At 38.1% G+C, this 23,460-nt stretch overlaps 1 protein-coding gene across 1 annotated transcript; it reads left to right on the top strand.

Moving 5' to 3' along the window:
* The first annotated feature begins 1,919 nt into the window (after positions 1-1,919).
* rel (v-rel avian reticuloendotheliosis viral oncogene homolog) lies at positions 1,920-21,053 on the top strand. The gene is made up of 11 exons (XM_034003571.3): positions 1,920-2,041; positions 4,868-4,912; positions 5,563-5,702; positions 6,162-6,310; positions 11,905-11,996; positions 14,848-14,988; positions 17,421-17,525; positions 17,822-18,034; positions 18,324-18,392; positions 18,862-18,912; positions 19,359-21,053. The coding sequence occupies exons 1-11, from the start codon at positions 2,035-2,037 to the stop codon at positions 20,177-20,179; spliced, it is 1,833 nt and encodes a 610-aa protein (XP_033859462.1). The 5' UTR covers positions 1,920-2,034; the 3' UTR covers positions 20,180-21,053.
* Positions 21,054-23,460: the final 2,407 nt, after the last annotated feature.

The raw sequence follows: 23,460 nt of genomic DNA, 5'->3' as shown, positions 1-23,460 counted from the left end.
GGTATGTCAAATTCGCGCCACAAGACGTTTCTCATTAGTCAGTTTCCCAAGTTACTCTGACTGTAGGCTGCTCTGGTTTACAGTGCAGCACCAACATGAAACGTAGAAAAAACCAACCAATTACACATTTCTTTCTAAAGAAGCCAACTTGGTAAGAATCAATGTTAAGTAAATTTATCATTTATATTGTTGTTTTTCCCCTGTGCAATGTGATGTTTAGCTGCAATACGTTTTGCTATATCTTTTTTTTTTTCATGTATAATGTTTTAACGCCAGCACAGCAAAAATCCAAGTACCTGTTTTTATGATGACATTAAATGTGTAGCTAAACCGGGATAGCTGGCTGTATGTTTTGTTTTTTTTCTCGTCACTGGACAGTCAGCTCGTCCAAGTATCCCCCTACCTGCCATAGCATAGCGTTTTATTATAGCATAGTGGCTGTGTATTTGCATCTATAGCGACCCGGCCTGTGCGCTAGGCAGCACCGGGACCTCTGCGACTGGTTTCCCCCGCCTGAAGTACTGTACTACTTCCTATCGTCGATTTATATTGACAAAAGAATATTAGAATTGAGTGAGAAACTGTGTAAACGTTCAAATGAGAGCTAGACTTCAGAGGTGGGAACATCACATTATTATTGTTGTTGTTGTTGTTGTTATTTTTGGTGAATACCTTGTCAAAGTACTATAGAGTTGTATACAAACAGCACCAGTCCCAGCAGTGTCAGCACCAGTCCCAGCAGTGTCAGCACCAGTCCCAGCAGTGTCAGCACCAGTCCCCTGTGTCAGCACCAGTCCCAGCAGTGTCAGCACCAGTCCCAGTGTCAGCACCAGTCCCCCGTGTCAGCACCAGTCCCAATGTCAGCACCAGTGTCAGCAGTGTCAGCACCAGTCCCAGTGTCAGCACCAGTCCCCTGTGTCAGCACCAGTCCCAGCAGTGTCAGCACCAGTCCCAGTGTCAGCACCAGTCCCCCGTGTCAGCACCAGTCCCAATGTCAGCACCAGTCCCAGCAGTGTCAGCACCAGTCCCAGTGTCAGCACCAGTCCCAGCAGTGTCAGCACCAGTCCCAGTGTCAGCACCAGTCCCCCGTGTCAGCACCAGTCCCAATGTCAGCACCAGTCCCAGCAGTGTCAGCACCAGTCAGTGTCAGCACCAGTCCCCGTATCAGCACCAGTCCCAGTGTCAGCACCAGTCCCCCGTGTCAGCACCAGTCCCAGCAGTGTCAGCACCAGTCCCAGTGTCAGCACCAGTCCCAGTGTCAGCACCAGTCCCCGTATCAGCACCAGTCCCAGTGTCAGCACCAGTCCCCCGTGTCAGCACCAGTCCCAGCAGTGTCAGCACCAGTCCCAGTGTCAGCACCAGTCCCAATGTCAGCACCAGTCCCAGCAGTGTCAGCACCAGTCACAGTGTCAGCACCAGTCCCAGCAGTGTTAGCACCAGTCCCAGTGTCAGCACCAGTCCCAGCAGTATCAGCACCAGTCTTACCAGTCAGCAGCAGTTACCAGTCCCAGCAGTGTAAGGCAACTTAAGTAACAGTGAACCAAATGCAAGTCAATAAAGTTATGAACGCATCTACTTATTAATATTGATGTTATATTCTTGTTCTTTTAAAATCACATATTTCTGACAGTGTCAATATGGTCATTTTAGGTTGCTGTGGTTTTGCTGGGAGACAATTAGTTTTAATCTTTGAAATAATATGAGTAATCAAATTTTAACATTAACATCCTCCTCCAAGGGACTTAATATTGCTTTGCAGTTTGCTTGAACAGCCTCCGAGCTTTATAAGATGATAACTTTTACCTTTGAGTAGACAATACCAGTAGTACATGCAGCTAATATAATAACGTGGTGCAGGCCAGAAGGGGCGGGCGTGTTCTCTGGGAAACCCCCCTCGTTCAAATCCCGAAGTATGTTGCTCTACCTAACCAGATTGTAAATTAGTTCTCATTTCATATTACACCATACAGTTCTCGGTGCGTAAAGTCTCGATACTGTCTATTTAACTGAGTTATCAGGAAGGGCGTTTGAAGCATGAGCGGTGAGTTTGTTTTAATAACAGCTTGTTTCTAGACATTAATAATACTTTCCTTTTCCTCGCGACGCAGTGTCATGATTTTAAGAACATTGTATTGTATTTTTTTTTTAGGTTAATTAAACTTTGTTTTGTATTTATACGGTGTAATTCTTTACAGAAAACAAACTGAATGATTATATTATAGTATCTATGGTAAGGCTTATACTATGTACTGTACTGTACTAAGTGTATTTTGCTCATAATTTGATTCACAGGGCATTCTCCTAGTGAATCATTATGCCGTAGGAAGGTGGCTTGATAATAGCTGCATAAACATACATTCAGTTTTTAAACTTTTCATAAAGCATTACTTCAATACTTTATGAACGTGTTATTTACTTTCACGAGCAGTTTTTTTATATTAACTGTGTTTGTAATTCAATCAATTCATTAATTTAAAAAAAGCGAACTGAAACATTGTGTCAAAAAAATCCAGTGCTTCCTGCTTTTATTTTTTATTTTTGTGCTCCTCTCAGATTTGTCTCATTAAGTACTGTTTTCTACGGAAGCCCTGAACCGCAGACGAAAAAAACAAAACAAAAAAAAAACCCCACAGGATCTATCACGTACGTTCGCATTAATATATGCGAAGATCTTGATGGATTTCGATGTTGTTGTTATTATTATGTATTCACATAGCAGACGCCTTTCCAAGTTGACTTGCAGTTTTACTGGTGATGCAGGGCTGGAATCTAGGGTGCTGTAAATCACTGTGTAGAGAGATCAGAGTGGTAGATAGAAAGGGTCTACAAGTCTGAACTGATTGGTAACATAAACAGAGAAACTATCCAAAATCTCATTTGTGAATCAAAATTTCTTTCTCTATTTTTCTCGATAGACTAACGTAGAGTATTAAATTCACAGTATTGATTTTAATAATTAAGGAATACATATGGGCATAATAATAATAATAATAATAATAATAATAATAATAATAATAATAATAATAATAATAATAATAATATGGAAAACCATCAATATCTTTCCGTAGAAAGAATGTGTCACAGTATCACGTACGGTACGTGATAGATTCTGTGTTGATTAGTTTTTTCGTCTGCGGTTCGGGGCTTCCGTAGTTTTCCTTTTTGTTGTATTGTTATATTAATATAGGGATATCCAGATAGAATCCGAATGTGCACAGCCTATATCTGTATGTAATATATACTGTTAAAACATGTATGTGGTAGTTTAGTTTAATGTTAAATTAAACTAGTAAATTGATGAGGTTGTAATGTAATACAATGTGTACCTCTCGTTACATACCGAGAACGCTTACACTGAAAATATTTAAGAACAAGCGAAAACTGGTAAACACGGAAGAAAAAATGTGTAGGCTGAGTGGTGCGTGGGTGAAGATACAGACAAGATATCTATCTATTCAACAGCAAAAATATTTATTTTTCCAGTTTTTCAAAAAAAAGTAAACTTTTTTTTTTTTTTTTTTTTTTTATGACTGTAATTCACACGATGTGAGGAAACGTATTAAATTAAATCTGCCTGTCACAATAGTTTAGAATAGGGGAAGTGGTACAATGCCCAGTCATTCTCGGGATTTTTAATTTTTACGTGTTTCACAAAGTTAGACAACTGTGTGACTTTGATTCATGTGACAGCTATGTTTTGTTTACAAGACTAGACAAAACGCAGTATTCTTATGGTGTAAGAAGATGTGTGTTGAGGTCACTTGTCTTTGCTTCACATACCAACTAATAGCCACAAATTTGTGTACTTAGTTTTGACTCAAATCCAACACACTTACACACACTGATAGAGGGTAAACATTTATATCATATTGCAAATACCACAGATGTTTATATGTTTAAAGTGGCATATTCACCCAGTGCAACACACAGAACTTTTCTTGAAATGAGGGGATGTAATTTATTGTATCTTTGCGAGTGGTAAGAATGCAGGTGTACTGACACCATCAGGATTTGCTACCCCTGTTTTCTTTTTATAATGAGGGGGAAGGTGGTAATAACTTCTGATGGGTCATATTGTGGTGTCAGAAACTGCTACCCCTCTTCATCAACACATTACTTTACGATTAGGTATACACATTGCCCATGTTTTAGAAACAGGGAAGATGACTCAGTAAGTGGAAAAAGATAAGTAAAACAGTGGCGAGTATTCACAGTATAGGCATTTGGCAACCTGGAACAAGATCCCCGGTTGTCTCTCCCCCCAAGTGGGCGGCATTGATCCCAAGGCGCTTTCATATCTATATTCCCACTTTGCTGAGTTTGCACCATTTAACTGTGAAGAACAAAATATGACTGTTACAGAACCAGCAGGCATCACTACATGTGTGGCGGAACACGACTATGCTTTTAGATGGTTCTTTTAAATGTATATTACAAACTTGTGATCTGCAGAACATTTTGATGAACTGATAACAGAGCAAAACGCTGACTTGAAATCAGGAAACCGAGTAGAACGAGTTATTGATGTCAATCAACATTGCTGGCCTACATTGAAGACGTTGAGAAAGACTTGAAGTCGAAACATTGGTCATATAATCTTGTAGTATTACTGTATATAGCATCATTGAGTGCTTTTTAGTTGTGGACGATTGCTGGCCTTTTCACTTTAAATGTGGTAGTGTGTGGATGTAATCATTCTACATTACTGTAGACTGTTATGGTAAGATGTTGATGCTAGAATAAGGGCAGCTAAACACATGTTATGATAACTAGCAAGAAAGAACTTAGTTGCAGTTTATTATTTGCTTGTTTCATTTCCCTTTTAAAATGTTTTTTTTTTAATACTTCTAATCCTTTCTCTTTCTAGTTCAAGCAACTCATGTTCTTATGCAGAGGGCTTCCCAACATTTAGGTGAGTTGTACATTTGTGCCAATATTATACAACCAACCTGTATGGAAGACCACCTATCAGTAGCATTATGCTGTGCAGTTAAACTCATCGGTGAAACATTGTGCAATGATAACTTGGCCACCTGACTTCAGAAAACCCTTCAGCAGAGTTTTTCCAGAAGCGGGAGTAATTACTTAACATGACAAATAACAATTTCAGCTGAAACTGTGCTAGAGAACTTTAAAGAATACAAGGAGGCTGTGTGGTCCAGTTGTTAAAGAAACTTAAGGCTTATAACCAGGAGGTCCCTGGTTCAAATCTCACCTCAGCCACTGACATGCTCCGTGCTCCGTCTTTCGGGTGAGACGTAGTTGTAAGTGACTCTGCAGATGATGCATAGGTCATACACCCTAGTTTCTGTAAGTTGCCTTGGATAAAGGCATCTGCTAAATAAATAAACAATAATAATACAGTAATATGACATTAAGCAGGTAAGAAATGTTGTATTGGAAACATGAGGATATCCATTTCATTTCTGCATGTGCATCTACTTTGCCATTCAGATGGGTATTTGTGTGATTTAAGTATGCTTGACAGTACTGCATTTAAAATATCACAACAGTAATGGAGGTCAACTAAGAGTAACTGTTAACATCCTTCTTACTTTTCAGGTGGGGAGCCCAGTGTTCAGATGTTTGAAGAGCCTAAGCAAAGAGGCATGCGATTCAGGTATAAATGTGAAGGTCGCTCAGCAGGCAGCATTCCTGGAGAGCGCAGCGCAGATAACAACAGATCATTTCCAAGCATACAGGTGAATATCAAACAGAGATCATACTGCATTGAGTAAAAGTCCTTTAATGTTGTGAATGGAACATGCATTACTTATGTTAAGGGCCATAGTAGAGCTTGGTAGAACTATTGCTACTTCTTAGTAGCTAATACAGCTAAACCTTTTCATATAAATCTGACATTCTATGTTTAGAGCTAGCTTACTGAGACAGTTGTAATTGATGTGTTATATATATATATATATATATATATATATATATATATATATATATATGCAGATCATTGCTTTCATCTTCAAATTAAGACCCCTTATGTACCTCATAAGCAAAAATCCATGGGCCTTAAAATGTACCATAACCAAGGGTTCTTTAGCACAATAACCTGAATTATTACTCCCTTAGTAGGTCAAATAACAGGTAAGACTACTGGAATGAGAATGGATCCTAGGAGAATTAAAACAATGTTTTCTTCTTCTTGTTAGATCCTGAATTATTATGGAAAAGGCAAGGTCCTAGTTTCACTAGTGACAAAAAGCGTTCCCTATAGACCTCACCCACATGACTTGGTTGGGAAAGATTGCAAAGATGGGTACTATGAAGCAGAATTTGGCCCTGAACGAAGTGTGATATCGTAAGTGTCATTTGATTAACCACTGTAAGGATTTGACAGAAACAGGGAAGCATGGTTATGAAGACAGCAGTCATGTGACTCTCCTTGTTTTTGTTCAGCCATGTGTTTCAGTAGTTAGTGATGATGAAATACACTGAATCTGGCTTGGTAATAGGATCCCTAAGTAAAAGCTCTTGTGATTTCATTATTACACCCACACTGAAGAATTTAATTCCCAGTGTTTTCTATGAGATTGTTTTATTTCCCATGTGGGAAATGGAGAGGGGAAATCCCTGGCAATGACCACAACCTAGTCATATGCAAATGATTGCAATTGTTGAAAATACTTGAAATAGATTAACAAATAATTACAATTTTCAGTTGTGCATTAAAACATATTCTTGGGGTTTTACTGTATGTACACTACCGGTCAAAAGTTTTAGAACACCCCCATTTTTCCAGTTTTTATTGAAATTTAAGCAGTTCAAGTCCAGTGAATAACCTGAAATGGTACAAAGGTAAGCCGTAAACTGCCAGAGGTTAAAAAAAAAAGTTTAGGTTACCAAAAACTGAAAAATAATGTACATTTCAGAGTTATACAAAAAGGCCTTTTTCAGGGAACAAGTAATGGGTTAACAACTTACAGCTGTTCTGCAGCAATGGAAGTAAATTAAGCCTTGAAAGTTGATGCTAACAATTCCTACAGGTGTCCCAACTTTTGTTGATTACTTACAAACCCTCTGTCTGTATAAAAGCAGTGTTGGAACAGACTGTGTTACTACACCCTCTTAAGCATTATTTGGACAGTATTGTACTGCAGGAAGTAGTATATTGCTCTCATAATGGCGAGAAAAAGGCAATTAACAAAGGAAGACAGACAGACCATTATAACCCTTAAAAGTGTAGGTCTTTCCTTTAGAGAAATTGCAAAGAAAGCCAAGGTGTCAGTGAGTACAGTTTTCTACACCATCAAAAGGCACTTGGAAACTGGAGGAAACTCTGACAGGAAGAGGTCTGGCAGACCCAAAGCCACAACAGAATCAGAAGACAAGTTTCTGAGAGTCAACAGCTTGCGTGATAGGCAGCTCACAGGACAACAGCTTCAAGCACAGCTTAACACTGGTCGAAGTAAGCAAGTCTCAGTTTCAACTGTGAAGAGAAGACTTCGAGCTGCAGGTTTGACAGGTCAAGTGGCAGTAAGAAAGCCATTGCTAAGATGGCAAAATAAGAAAAAGAGGCTTGTCTGGGGCATGAAGTACCGCCAGTGGACTACTGAAGACTGGAAGAAGGTCTTATGGACCGATGAATCAAAATTTGAAATCTTCGGTTCATCACGCAGGGTTTTTGTACGCCGTCGAGTAGGCGAAAGGATGGTTCCTCGGTGTGTGACACCAACTGTCAAACATGGAGGAGGAAGCGTGATGGTCTGGGGCTCTTTTGCTGGATCCAGAGTCGGCGACTTGCACAGAGTGAGTGGCACCCTGAACCAAAACTGCTACCACAGCATTTTGCGGCGCCATGCAATACCCTCTGGTATACGCCTAGTTGGTCAGGGGTTCATCCTACAGCAAGATAATGACCCAAAACATACCTCCAGGCTATGTCAGAACTACCTTAGAAGAAAAGAACAAGACAGTAGGCTTCAAATCATGGAATGGCCAGCACAGTCTCCAGACTTAAACGCCATCGAGCTGGTATGGGATGAACTGGACAGAAGGGTGAAACCTACAAGTGCAACACATTTGTGGAAACATCTGCAACAGTGTTGGGAAGAACTTTGCAAACAATATTTGATTTCCATTGTAGAAAGAATGCCACAAGTGTGTTCGGCTGTTATATCTGCAAAAGGTGGCTACTTTGATGAGTCAAAAATTTAGATTAAATTTTGTTAAACAAAACGATTCCATGATTTCTTTTTTATCTCCAATTGTTTATTTGTTCTATGCTTTAATTTCAGAGTACATTGAGACATTAAACTGCGTAAATTTGAATAAAAACTGGAAAAATGGAGGTGTTCTAAAACTTTTGACCGGTAGTATATATATATATATATATATATATATTTTAGACGGTAACAGATATATACATTAGAAAAGCAATAACTTACTTTAACTATCCATGGAGAAAAACAAGGTCTTATTATATTATTTTACTATTCCATGCCATCATCAGCTATTTCAAAACTGAAATATTTATATGCTGTACATCAGCCAATCCGGAAGTAATTTAATCTTCTCTAATGCATGACACATCTAAAAGTATTAAATATGGTGTCATGCTGAACGTTGCATTATTTTGAGATGTGTTTTGATGTTTTAAAAGTACATCTCATTTATAATACTGAAAGCTCACATTTTTAAAATACATTAATAATAATAGCAGCAGTGTGGAGTAGTGGTTAGGGCTCTGGACTCTTGACCAGAGGGTCGTGGGTTCAGTCCCCAGTGGGGCATACTGCTGCTGTACCCGTGAGTACGGTATTTTACCTAGATTGCTCCAGTAAAAACTCAACTGTATAAATGGGTAATTGTATGTAAAATGAATGTGATATCTTGTAACAATGGTAAGTCGCCCTGGATAAGGGCGTCTGCAAATAAATAATAAAATAATAATAAAATAATAATAAAGAGAAAATGCAATAAACCACTGACGCATGCGCAAATCTCAAAATAATGGCAATAGTGCTTAATGCAGCACGCAAATAACATTTGGTACCTTGTGCGCATGTTCTGAATGGAAGAAAAAAAGAACCCCACACCTCTCGCACTAAAGCATAGAGTTGACACCGCTGTACAAAAGAGCCGGCTCCTTTGCAAGGAGCTTATATCAGGCTTATGTCTTCGTGTGTGATTACGTCACCTACCAGCCCTGCTGCTGCCTTCCCCCGTGCACGCTACAACATATATATATATATATATATATATATATATATATATATATATATATATATATATATATATACATTAGGCTTGTGTCGATAACAATAATAATCAAATTATTTATCCATTGGGACCCCACGATAACAAATCGATAATATTTTAATGAAATCGAATATTCCATGAAATTAAAAACGTGTCATGTATATATTAATTTACTGTCAAGAACATAATATGTGTTCCCTCTAAAAGTTACTGAGAATATGCGTCTGTGAACAAATACAGGATGATGATGCAGAGATCAAGAGTAATCTGCATTGTTAATGTATTTTATACATATTCTTTTTAAATTAGTCTCAACTGTAGCCATCTGTCTTGAGCGAAACTAATAATATTTAACATTACTCCGTTGTCACGTGCCGCTGTTTCAGAAAAAGCTTTTTTTTTTTTTTTACCTTTGCGTTTTGAAGCAATGCACTATCCTCAAACTTTTCGTTTTTGGTTGTGGTCTGTCTAAATTCCGCTGGATCGTAGCTCGACATGTGATCCAATGAAACACCGCAGGTTGTACAAAATAGTTTGCCACCAGTAGAATGCAAAATTATTGTACATGATCCGCTGCAGTAATTATTGTAGTTTTTTTTTATTATTATTATTAAATTCGGACACTCGCTTCACAATATCAGTTGAGATCTCCTAGGATCACATCAGGAACCTGGACCGATACACATAACTTAATTGGATTTCAGTGCAGGGTGAAAGACAAAAGGGTAGGCTACTTCTAATGTAGTGTTTGGAAAAAAAGACAATATCGTTGTATTCACTGAAGATAATTTTTTTTCTGTTAATTTTTTTCTTACTTTACCGTTATGTTTACACTGGAAATTTGTCAGATTTTACACAAAACAAGGCAAGGGCTAGTGACAGCAGGAATATGAAAGTTGGAGAGTGCTATATTTAAATGCCAATTATGAAACATGTCTTAAAACATCAGAATTTTTTTGAATGAGTTTTTTTATACCATGCTATAAAAAGAGGACGTATCGTTCCTTTAAATTGTTACTGTGAGGGAAGTTTTTATTTTTTATTTTTTTTAAGCATTTTAACTTGATAATGATCGATAATCGCTGTTAGAATTTGCACGATAATCGATGTCAACGTCATAGCCATACCCAAGACCAGTGTATTCTTAAGCCCGCCGCACACAGCCCCGTCTCAAGCCATCCCAACTCATCTCATCTGAGTTTGCACAGATTCTGCGATCAGTTGTGCTCAGTTTTGGTTTGACGTCACAGTTGAGTTTTTCCCGACTGGGTGTCGCACACTGCTAAGACTGAATTACTGACAACATCTAGATACTGGTGATTACTATGTATGCAAATTGAATTAATACTGCACTGTACACATTTTTGTATTAATTTAGCCCAGCATAGCGACCCTCATATTATGCATGGCATCGTGTGCTGATTAGACGACGGAGACATCGCCGCGAGGCAACCAAAAGAAGCGCTTAGCCTGTTAATTTATTGATGCTATTGACCATTTACACTGTGCAAACGTTTCAGGCAGTGTTTGACTTTTTGTATAGTTTGTCTACTACACTTTAGCCTGTGGTAAATAAAATCCAACCTGTTGATTTTTATTTGACTTTGGCATTTTTTTCTCAGCAAGTGGTTCTAGGCCACTTGACCTACTGGAGATCGACACACTGGTTACTTCTGTTTTAGCACAGTAAGAAAATATAGGCTGCCAGTAAATTGATAATAAAAAGATAAATTAATAATTTACCTTTGATTAGTAGACACCTAAAAAACTATTCAAATGTGCACATATCTGGTATTTTTGAATTCAGGACACTCAGAGCAATTCAAGACTAATGTATTTTTACCTGTGGAACTAAAACTGTCAACATTCCGCCATCTTGTATGACAAGTTGCATTCCAAGCTATGTCACTTAAATCTGCTTCACCATTGGTTGACACCCTTATGACTAATCGTTCTCAGTCAGTCTTGGTCGGCAACTGCCACACACACAGACTGATCACATCTGAACGAAACTGCTTCTGAAAAAGATTCAGCATGTTCAGTCTTCAAATCTGAAGACATCCCGACTGAAACCTGCATAATCTTCGTGTAGAGAGACAGTAAATGTAAACAGGTTTAGTTTACCAAAACTTAAAAAGACCTGAATTAACTTGTCACCAAAGATACTGAAGAGTAGTTGCTACCTAAGTGTTTGTTTATTTAAGGTGACTTGGCCATTCAGTCACTTCTATGTAAAAACAAGGATAGGTTGTGGTTTTACTATACAATTAGGTATTGTTACACCATAGGTTATATTAGTTTTTTTGTTCTGTTTTTTTTCCAAGAGACAGAACACTACTTGTTTCACAGCAACATCATTTTTAAATACTACCTTACTTTTGTTCCAGCTGCTTCCTCTTTGCTTGAAGATGTGAGCTCTTGTGTGTGCACAGCTAATGCTATAAAACTCTATATTTTTTGTTCAAATGAATCATTTGTTCCCCATGGTATTGTCATCATCTGTTGTAAGTGTATACATTTCAGTCAATGTTTATATGAGTCAATAACTGATAAGTCTAACAATTTAGGTGCTTAAAAAGATGTTACACAGCTGTCTTTTATTAATCAAGTTACATTATCCATAAAAAAAACTGCCACATTGCTTTAACCTAATTTTAACCATATTGTGCTTTTTAACATTTTTTAAATTCACAGCTTCCAGAATCTTGGCATTCAGTGTGTACGTAGGAGAGAAGTTAAAGAAGCTATTGTGTTTCGGATTGCAAAATGCATCAATCCATTTAATGGTAAGAAATGTATATGTCGAATATGAATACATCTGGTGTTATCTTATTCATTATCATTGGGAGCCTAGTCGTGTTATCCTGCGATGATAGGACACAGTACAGTTTAGATAAACAAATGTTTTAAAATCTCAGTCAGCAACACTGGTGATGCTGCTAAATGAATGATTCTGTGAGTAAGGCTCAGCGCAGAAGCAGCACTGTTTTTAAAAAAAGAAATACAGGAACTTAAAAAAAGGGAAGACCACAGTCCTTGTCATATAGTAGCTACACAGTTTGTACAACCATATTCTCAACCAGTTGTCTCAGAAGACTTAATCAGTAGTTATCACTAATGATAAAACAGTGGAACTGACTGGCTCACTTCTTAATCATATAAGAGGCATAGTCTGAAAGCAAATTACACAGATAGACAGGTGTACAATTCAAAAAATAATCAGTTTTGATTATTTGATTACAAATTCTTACTTTGCGGCTTCTTACGATATTATTTAGTACACATTTTTACTTTTTAGAAAAAACAAGTTGTTCATAATGTTTATGTTGACAAAATAGATCTGTGACTAACATCCATGTTGAACTTGACAGCCAGTCAATTAACCCTAAAACTTTAAAGGCACAGTGTATTCTCGAATCGCAGGTCAACTCATAGTTATAACTACATATACATCAAGTGAGACAATTGGTTACCTCGTACATTTGATTCACCATCTACATATTGTTTAATTCTAAACCCCTGAGGTTCAACTGAAATTTAAAACTACCTTACATGGTACAGAAACTAATACCCATTTCAAGTAAAGAGTTAAATAATTGTTATTATTGAGACTTTAAAATGCTCAAGAAATATGTTAATTTGTTGTGTTTCTTTACAAAAAGAAAGCAGCATTCAGACAACAGTAGACAAGTGTTATCTTTCTTGACTTCAAACAATGCTGCACCTTGCAAGGCATCACTGAATACAACACAGGACAAGTGAGCACCTAAAACAGATAGCACTGTAAACAGGAAGCTGAACGTTGTTGTGCTTTAGTCCTTGTCGTTCTGGTAAACCATATAAACCTATGAGAAAGAGTAACACCTTATTGCTCAGATGAGTGAATAAAGACCACCTGCTTCCGGAGGCTGCCTAGTCAGTCGTCTGTGTGGCTATTTAGTTATATTCTTAATCTACAATACTTTTCACATGCTGTACAAAAATATAGTAGATATTTTATACATTATTAAAAGTGCCATGTGCTTTACTCCACATTATTGGAATAGGGTCAGATAACCAATATATTTATTTCGAACACCTTGTAAATGTATTGTCTAAATGTATATGGACAGTATGGGAAAATCAACAAGATAAAGCACATATAAAATACCAGTGTAAAATATAAGCAGCATATTACTGACAGACTAAAGTAACTGTATCATTTAAAAAATATTGGTAAATATTTGCCATCATTTTAATTAAAAAAATGTTTAAAAGAAAAGAGGCAAATTGCTGTGTTATATATCTGTGAAGATTTAGAACACAATTTGGAATGGAAATCTATTGAGGTGTATTACTCATAAAACACCCTGAGCTGCATATATAAATCAAACACATCTGCTTCCTACGCAGTTAAAAAGAGGGGGTGGAGGTTAGGGACTAGATAAGTGATTCTACTCTGACAAAAGTTTTACGTTTTTAGAATTGAGACGGTTTGACTTTATCAGCCCTCGGAGGTACAGTAGCCTCTGCACTGACCTTAAACGTGTGTCGTCATGCTGTTGTAGATGTAGGTAGGTTGGATACTGTGGAGACTAAATTGTGCTAGCAACAAACACTGCATGTGCAATCATGAACAGAAGAATAAACACACGTTTAATTTTAAACTCATGGATTCTTGTATTAAACGACAAACAAAAAAAACCTCCATACTTTTATAGAAACAGGTGTCATGAATACAAAACCTATTTTTTTTTTTGTATTCCTCAAGGCAGGCTTTAAATGAAACGTAAGTTAGACATTCCACACCAACTGTATATAGTGTTTGTGTTAATTTATTCTTTACTTAGGGGCATTTTTTTTTACAAGGAGAGAAACTGGATGAGATTAGTTTTAAAGTTGTAACATTCTGATTTCCATTCCTCCCTCTTGGTGTCACAGAAACCTCTTCCTGTGCACTTTCAGTTCCTGAATTAAGAGGCGATGTCATGAGCTTAGCCCACAATCATCAAATGCACAAGAATATGAACTCGCTGAACACTGTGGAAAGTCATTTAGCTGCGGCTCAGCTTATTAGCAAGTTAGAGACATTTATTTGTATCATGTTAGTAATAACAGGGTGAAATTAATTATGGAAGTTAAAATACTGAAAGTAAGGTTTTTTTAATCAGTGGAAATAATATGCATACTGAAAAAAGTATACCCAGTGCATTCCCTGTGAGCATATTTCTTGCTGTCTGATAAAGGGAAGAAATAAAACCAAATTGATCTTGGGCAAAAGTAAAAAAATCTGTTTCACAGTTAACCTGTATTAGGAACCCTTTGATAAAAATAGACCCTTTCATTTTATGATACAGTGCAACTTTACTTTGGAGATTGTATGGATCGATGAAGTACTGAATTCAGAAAGCTCAGCTCACAATTACTTGTACTGTCCTATACAAGCTTTTACATAAGCTCTTTGTTTGGTTGTAGGAGATAGAAGCCTGCTTTCTTCCAGTTAATTGAAATCTCCAGGTGTATATGAGGAGTTCAATGAAAAGATTCTAAAAGCAGTCTGTCACACCAAGATTTTACAACTTTATATCCCATAGGAGATCTGCCAAAAGTAGTGAAGTAGTTTTTTCATACTATAACATTTTTTTCTTTTTTCTCTAGTTCCAAAGGAGCAGTTGTTGAAAACAGAAGAATACGATCTGAATGTGGTGAGACTCTGTTTCCAGGTCTACTTGCAAGATGAATGTGGACATTACACCAGAGCTTTACCACCCATTGTATCCAACCCCATCTATGACAACAGTAAGTGACCCAAACCCCTGCAACCCTGTACATAAAACAGTGGCCCAGAAAGAAAACTGGTACTGGAACTATATTGTAATGGCTCAATTGATTCATAGCACTGTGTTAAAATGTGAAAATGTTACCACTATAGCTGCCCCTGAGCTACTCTATTACAGGGTCATTGCATTGCAGTTGTATTTCTTCTGTAATGCTATTAAAGGTAATGTTAAGGGCATGTTTCCCTGTAAGGCAGATTAGATACTGCTGAAGGGAGAGGGGGTGGACTTGTATTTCACCTTCAGCCCTCAGTGGAAACTATTACACTTGACACAAAACTACCACACCATGTTGTACAATAATGGCACCGATCACCATTGCAGACAGGCTCCGAGTATTAGATAGGAATGGAGACCGAACTGTTTCCTCTTCCCCCAATAGAGAGGTCCCTCTGAGGCAGGCTGTGGGCATTATTATTATTTATTTCTTAGCAGACGCCCTTATCCAGGGCGACTTACAATTGTTACAAGATATCACATTATTTCACATTATACAGATATCACATTATTTTTACATACAATTACCCATTTATACAGTTGGGTTTTTACTGGAGCAATCTAGGTAAAGTACCTTGCTCAAGGGTACAACAGCAGTGTCCCCCACTGGGGACTGAACCCACAACCCTCCGGTCAAGAGTCCAGAGCCCTAACCACTACTCCACACTGCTGCACACAGGCCAATGTAGCAGCTCATATTGCCATTGACACTGTTTAGTTTCTAGTGCTGCCAATCTAGCATTTTTCATTTAAGGTGCATGGTAAATGCTAACAATCCTATCTAATCTTTTTATTTGAATTGGTGTTTATCTTCATCTATGTAATGAGTCATCCTGTATTAAAACATTTGTGTCACGTCACCCTTTGATCTTTTATTTGATTAATTCTATGAATCGTCTCGCTGTGTGGCTTTGAAGAGAAGGGGAGTACGGGGCAGATGTATTGTTGATTAAAGAATCTGTTGATTCATCAATAAAACCGGTCAGAACAATTCAACAGGAAAGCGAATACCATTTTATTACGCAACAATCATTTCAACAATTAGTATTACAATTTCATAACACTTAGAAAGAGGCTTGCGGTTTCAGTTTAGCATTTCATATTGCTAAAGAAAACCAATACAATAATAAACCAATAAACAGCACAACAGCAAGTTCATCATCACATAGTAAATCTCCATCAAAAGAACGTTAGATGTAAAAAGCTTTTGCATTTCTTTCGTTTAACCATTGTTCAAACAAGCTTACAGCCCACTTACAATTTGTACTTCTCAAAAATCGATTGCTGGCAAGGATATTTAGGTCTGTTTTAAGTTCGGCAAAACGATCAATAACTTGACTTGGGATTTCAACTCAAACTTCGAGGAACTCATGAAAACATTCCCACAATGTGATACAAACGTTAACTGTTTGAAACATAACAAAAGATAAATCCAATTACCAAATTAACAATCAGTTGAATCTCATTATAGAACAGAGAGAGAGAGAGAGAGAGAGAGAGAGAGAGAGAGAGAGGGAGAGAGAGAGAGAGCGAGAGCAGCTTGCACGGTGTGGGTGGATGTGGTGGATGTGCTGTGTCAGTGTCGAAGCAGAGAAATGGCATTAGCAGAGGTGTAAATAAACATTGCGCCATTACGTCACAGATGAAGCTGGCTGCATATGCTTCTCCTGGTAGAATTGAGAGCCATTAAGGTTGACAGGGGTGATGTTGAAAAGGTCAGTTTAGTTAGCTTAATTTTAGCACCCCACCCCTCCTCTCTGCACAGTTGAACAGTGAAATGCAAATCATTTTTTTTAGGCAGAAAAGAGGAAGTTGCATGGGTTCCACTTTATGATTCTGATTATCAGGATTGGCAGCCATTACTTATTCTTTTACAAACATAAATGTTTTGATTTTAATAATATTTAGGGCATAATGAACATGTTGTTACATAACTGACTTTTGATTAAAGGTACTTGGAATAAATAAGAGTTGTTAAAAACATGTTATGTTAATTATTACTAACATTAAATACTTTAAGCATCAGTGAAACAAAAGTACAACTGAAACTAAACTAAAACAAAAAAATAAAACAAGCATTAATGAAGGCTAGCTTACTGTAAATGCAAATATCACTACATAGGGATTTTCATGTGAAGTCATTGCACAAGCAGTTATCCTAATAGAGGCCTGCTAAGTTACAGGTAGATAACATATAAAACTGGTTTCAACAAGGACATTTCATGATGTGTGAGTACCAGTGCTAAAGAGTTCTTAAAGATTAGGTTCTTACTGTAGTAACAGATGGTTCTTATGCGTCAAGTTCCCAGTACTGTTCTGGGCACCTGCAACAGTATCGCGTTACATGCCTGTGTAGTTTCTCATTACATGCCATTATTAATGCCACTCATTTTGCAGGAGCCCCCAACACAGCAGAGCTGAGGATTTGCCGTGTCAACAAGAACTATGGGGGTGTGAAGGGAGGAGAGGAGATTTTCCTGCTTTGTGATAAAGTTCAGAAAGGTACAGCAATGTCTTTTTTTATAACTGACATTTGTTTGAGAGGCTGTACATTGGTTTAAAGAGTATCAGAAAAAATGTTAGAAAAATATTTAGAAAGAAATGCTCAGATTTGTGTCAAAAGCAGATGACTGCTCCCAGACATTTCCCACCTGTCACAACTCTTCTTTCTTAGTGTCCCTTCCCTTTCTTGCCCTTCATCCAAGCTCCACTATTGCAACTGATTCTCAAGCCAGACCTGGTTTTAATCAAAAGGTTCTGCTGTAGTAACGTTTCTTTTTTCTTTAATAATGCATTAGATGACATCGAAGTCCGTTTCTTCACGCAAAGCTGGGAGGGCAAAGGGTCATTTTCACAAGCAGATGTTCACCGGCAAGTTGCGATTGTGTTCAAAACTCCCCCGTTTCACACCAACATCACCGCCCCAGTGAGCGTTCAGATGCAGCTCCGCAGACCCTCGGACCAAGAGGTCAGCGAGCCCATGGACTTCAGATATCTCCCAGACAATACAGGTAATTTACACGACCTACCACAGCCAAGCAATGGTAGACATTCTCTCATAAAATACACATCTTAGGCATATGTTGTGGTGACCCTCTTGGTTTATAGCAATCCAGACGGAATGAGAAAAGGTTGTTGTTTGATGGTTGAGAGGACATGTTATAAACAATCAATAACGGACTGCAGACACCTTGGTAATTCTTTCCTTCGTAAATTGTTTTCTTATCAATATGGGGATTTCCTTCTATGGAGATCAGAGTTTTTGAAAAAAAAAAACTGACCCACTATTTACATATGCAGATCCGCATCACTTTCAAGAGAAGAAAAGGAAGATTGAAGAGTTCCAAAAAATAATGCAAGCTTTACCTGGTAAGACATACATCATCTCCTACACTGCCTCAGAGACCTTATAGTGGGTTTGCTTTCCACTGAACTGGTGGTGCATTTTCTTTGGTAAACCTGAGTTGAGACAACAGTTGTTAAGAAGGTGTGTGTGTGCATTGGTAAGTTCTTTGCAACGAAAATGTACAGGATATTCAGGTTTGTTTTCCACTTTCTAAAGCAAGTTAGAGGATCAGGGGTAGGTTTTCCAATAGATTTTGTCTACAGTTCTGTAGGCAGAGGAAAAAGACAAAAAAGCAAATGTTTATCAGTTATTTGCAGCAAATTACATTCTTGCATTTCAAGTGAAAATTGTTTCTTAAAAAGCAACAGCAGGCGGAAGGTATATGACTTAAAGCAGTGCGTTATATCTGCTGTATTTTTCTTTATAGCTTCCTATTTATGATCTTTGTTTTTGTATATCAAGAAACAAATCTAACTCTTTGTTTACTTGCAGGCATGAACCAAATGGAAAGGCACAAAATAGTACCAAAGACTATTAAAAGAGGTATGCAAAAAATAGATCATGTATATTAGGATTAACAACCGACTAGCAGCGGTGCTGCCCTCCTCTCTATGTTGTTCTCTTTCAGGGGAAGTATTTAATTCACCTGTCCCACAGTTTCAGTATAGCAGGATGGCACATAATGCTTAAAGTGGATTCTCTGTGCCCTTCATGGGGTACCAATAGGTGCAGGCCAATATGCAGACTCTATAGTGTTATGCTTTCAGCAGATTTTTATAACCGAAAAAAAGTATAGAAATAAAAAGTTGAACTAAACTATTACAAAGGGGAGTAGAAAAAATGGCACCTCGGTGAGTAAGTTTAATTCAATAATTAAATAGCTGTCGTTGCCAGACCTGCCTTTTAGTGAGTTCTACCAAGTTAGTAAGTAATGTTCTTGACCTACCTTTGATTAAATTGGTAACAAGTTCTTCCATTTCCTTTTACAGAGCCTTTTAATATGTTTCCTCAGAGACCAGTAGCATCAATGGCCAATAGTACTTTACCACAATCTGTCAGTTTCATTCAGCAGTCTCAGAACAACATGACTAATTCAATGTACACACACAATGATCTGCAACAATCCAGTCTGATGACCAACCCACCGCAATCCACCTCTGTCAGTAGCAGCTGGTCCCCTGTCGTTACATCAGGAATATCTCTGGACACCATCAGGCTCAGCCAGCCGAGCAGCAGCAGCAGCAGCATGCTATCATCAGTTCAGACCAGCATGACCTTGCCTCCTTTAGCAGACAACCTTGGTGGGCTCCCCCTACTGACAGATCACGACCTGAGATTTTTGGATTTGCAAAGTAACCATTCACAGCCTTCCATGAACAGTAAGGACACAAACACCAACAATGCCGGAGCCTTGTCTGTCCAACAGCAGAGTACTTTTAATGACCCTGGTCCTGACATTTTAGGTGGGAGAAATAGTGCTGTGAATCTAACAGTTTCCAGCACAGAAAATAATATGGAGACTGACGATATTCTTTTAAGCGGCGTCCCAGGCTCCATGTATCAGTGGAAGCAAGAACAGCAAGGTGCACAGGGAGGCAGTACCATCCCTCTGGGGGTAAGTTACAATAGTACTGCTCCAAGGCTGCTGAACAATGGAGGAGGAGTTTTTCAAGGCTGTATACAACCATGCAATGATGTCAGCAACAGTTTAAACTGTGGAGCACACAATGAACAGTTTGGGGGAGGGGCTAATCAAGGTGAAGACCGTTTTAATGCAGTTTTGATGCAAGAGTGGAGTTATTTTCAGTAATGATGCAAGTGAAAGTAAACAAAATGTGTTGGACAGTCTTTTACATGATTTTAAATGAATTATTTGGGTCCCCAGGTGGATCACTTCATAAAAGCAAGACTGTGTGATGTGCAGGGTGAGTCTTAGTCAAGGGAGTGTCGTTTTGGCTCAAGCACTCCTGCAAATTAGGGTGGCAAAACCAGCAGGCACTGTTACTCCTTATCTCGCTTTGTCCTCCAGAGGCAATTAGCTTTGTCATGGGATTGGAGGATGCCCACTGACCTTCGGTTCTCCTGAGCTGTTTGTTGCAGTGAGAGAACGTAATTGAACATTCTAAATTGGGGAGAAAATCAGTGGTAAAATAATTAGGCTGAAAATAACATGTATCTTTTTAACTAGATGCAATTGCAACAAAAATGCATTATTTGCAACAAGATTAAGGGCTAGAATAAGAGTAAATATATTTTTGTCTTGTAAAATATTAAACTATGTCTTGCATTATTTTTGAAAATAAGTTGTTTTCTAGGTTTTCAGTCAACCTTACTAGCAGGCGTGTTTTGTTACTCGTTTGAGTTCTCTTTAGTTGCACCATATGTATTGACTGTACTTTTTAATTTTTTATCATATACTAATGACTAATTATTCTATTTTGGGTTTTTTCCTGACAAAATGCTATTTCTTGGATTTTATCCTTAAAAGGGAAAAAAAGAAAAGGTGTGTTGTCCTTATTTGTAATGACTATGTCATATATAAAAACAATATACTTTCTCAAAGTTCTCAAAGATCTTAACATTGTATTTTTAATTTTATGAACAAAAGTTTTTGCATCACATTGACTATATATATACTGTTTATATTACTTATGTAATAAATTATGTAATAAATATCTGAACAGTTTAAAGTATAGATGTTTGTGTTTTCTTTTTCCATACATTGAATATCCTAAAGTCTTTTACATATACTGACCTCAACATGGCCTATTTACATACAAAAAAAAACATCTAATTTGAAACTACAATGCAATTAGTTTGTGGCACTGTGGCAAAATGGATTGCAGTGTACAGTTGCAGGAGTGATGCAGTGATTAAATGAAAGGCAGACAACTGTAATCCAAGTGCAAGTGGTTTTATTTGTAATCCAGGTCTGGTGACCGTAAATAATATTTTCCAGGCAATACCACTGTTCTAAATAATGGAATTGCAGTTCCAAATAATAAACACAGTCAATAGTACACACACACAATACACAAACACGGTCACAGTCCTGGGTGAGTGCTGTAGTGCTCGTGGTGCTAAATACAATTTATCGTGGTAACAAGTGCTGTCCGGGTTGGTGCTGGCCTCTGGCAACAGCTCCGGATGTGTTTAGCCATCTATTAAATAACAAGCAACAATTAGAGACAAAACAAAACAAACACGATACGATTTCACAAAACACAGGTCCTTCCGGGTTGTTCTTTAACCAAAACGATGGAACAGATTACGTTGCCTCGTCCTCTTTTTGTACCGTCAAACATGACCCCTTGGTAAACGATTGCAGCTGCTCTTCCAATCCACTGCTGCCACATAATTTCCCTTCCGTGTCGACGAGTTAGTGCATCAAAGCTCTGCCCCCTTTCTAGATGACCGACACCCATTTAACCCTGGGAATGAATTGTCAGGCCAAACAGTCCAGGGTACTCTGTTCCCGTTACTTAGCGCCCTCACAGGTCGGGAGGGAGATTTACCACCAAAGATCATTCTATTTCTGTCCAGGCACTCATCAATTCTGTTGACCTTTTTTCAGTTTTAAGTCAGGGATGGCCAAAGTTGGCTCTTCAACTCCTGATCTCTGTTCCTTCCAACCCTGTTTTAAATTGTTTAATTATTATTATTATTATTATTATTATTATTATTATTATTATTATTATTATTATTTATTTCTTAGCAGACGCCCTTATCCAGGGCGATTTACAGTCGTAAATAAAAATAAATTTCAAGAATCACAGTACAAGTAATAATACAATTAAGAGCAAGATAAAAATACAATGCAATGACTTTCTAGCAAGTACAAGTATGATAAAATACGATTCAATAACGGAGCAGATAACAGTGTCAGTGATAGTTACATCAGGATATAATTAAATACAAAATACTACAGATTAAATAACACTTGTGACAGATTACAGTACTCTAAAGTACAGGGTTAAATGCAGTAAAATAGGGGGCAGATAAGAGCAAGTAAAGCACATTTAAGAAAGAGTGATGTGTCCAGAGGGAAAAAAGAATGTGAGGAATGTTATCACCCGCTCCATTGTGACATTCTACCGAAATAATTCAGTGTTTCAATTTGAACTAATTGGTTATTTTAGACAGTGAAATGGGTTGGTATTAAACATAAACAGATTCAATGCTCCCTTACAGAAAAAAAGTGGGTGGCTCTTAAAAGAGCCTTTTGGGCTTTATAGATCTTAAAGGGGCGTCTGACTGATTTACTTCTTGGCTGGCTTCTCGGTTTTCTTGGGCAGCAGCATGGCCTGGATGTTGGGCAGCCCTCCGCCCTGAGCGATGGTGACGGAGGTTTAATTGAACCAATTAAACCTCCATCCCTGAAGTAGTTCATTATGTAATTTTACCTGTTAAACCTGGAGTGGAATGGCCCTCCATGACCGTGATTGAACACCCCTGTTTTATTGGAATAGAACGGCCCTCCACGACCGTGATTGAACACCCCTGTTTTATTGGAATGGAACGGCCCTCCACAACCGTGATTGAACACCCCTGTTTTACTGGAATGGAATGGCCCTCCACGACCGTGATTGAACATCCCTGTTTTATTGGAGTGGAACGGCCCTCCACGACCGTGATTGAACACCCCTGTTTTATTGGAGTGGAATGGCCCTCCACGACCGTGATTGGACACCTGTGTTTTGAGTGTGTGTTTATATATAATAAACACACACCCATCACATATCCACCCTAACCATTTATCCGCCATGATCAATCTCTTCAGCAATGTTAGTTTATTATTGAACAGAGAAGATTAGTTCAGATATTGTAGATCCTACCAAAGTTTTGTACACTGTGTTGTATGTGCTCTGTGCACCGCCATTGCTGGTAGTGTCACGTGAGCTGTTCAGTGTGTTGACTTGATATGTAAATAAATCCTGTTCGCCTGCAGGGCGTATCAACTTCAACCTCCGTCTCAATCTCCTGCCTGTCACTCAGCAGCGAATGCACGCACCCACATGGCAGACGGGTACTCTGTCACAAGCATTAATACCCTGTGTCTTTCTAAACAGGATTTAGGGGAGCTCCCTAATA

This window comes from Acipenser ruthenus, chromosome 5 (assembly GCF_902713425.1).
Source record: "Acipenser ruthenus chromosome 5, fAciRut3.2 maternal haplotype, whole genome shotgun sequence".
In the NCBI taxonomy this organism is placed as follows: Eukaryota; Metazoa; Chordata; class Actinopteri; order Acipenseriformes; family Acipenseridae; genus Acipenser; species Acipenser ruthenus.
Note: the sequence above shows the minus strand (reverse complement) of the source record. Positions and strands in the feature narration are given on the sequence as shown.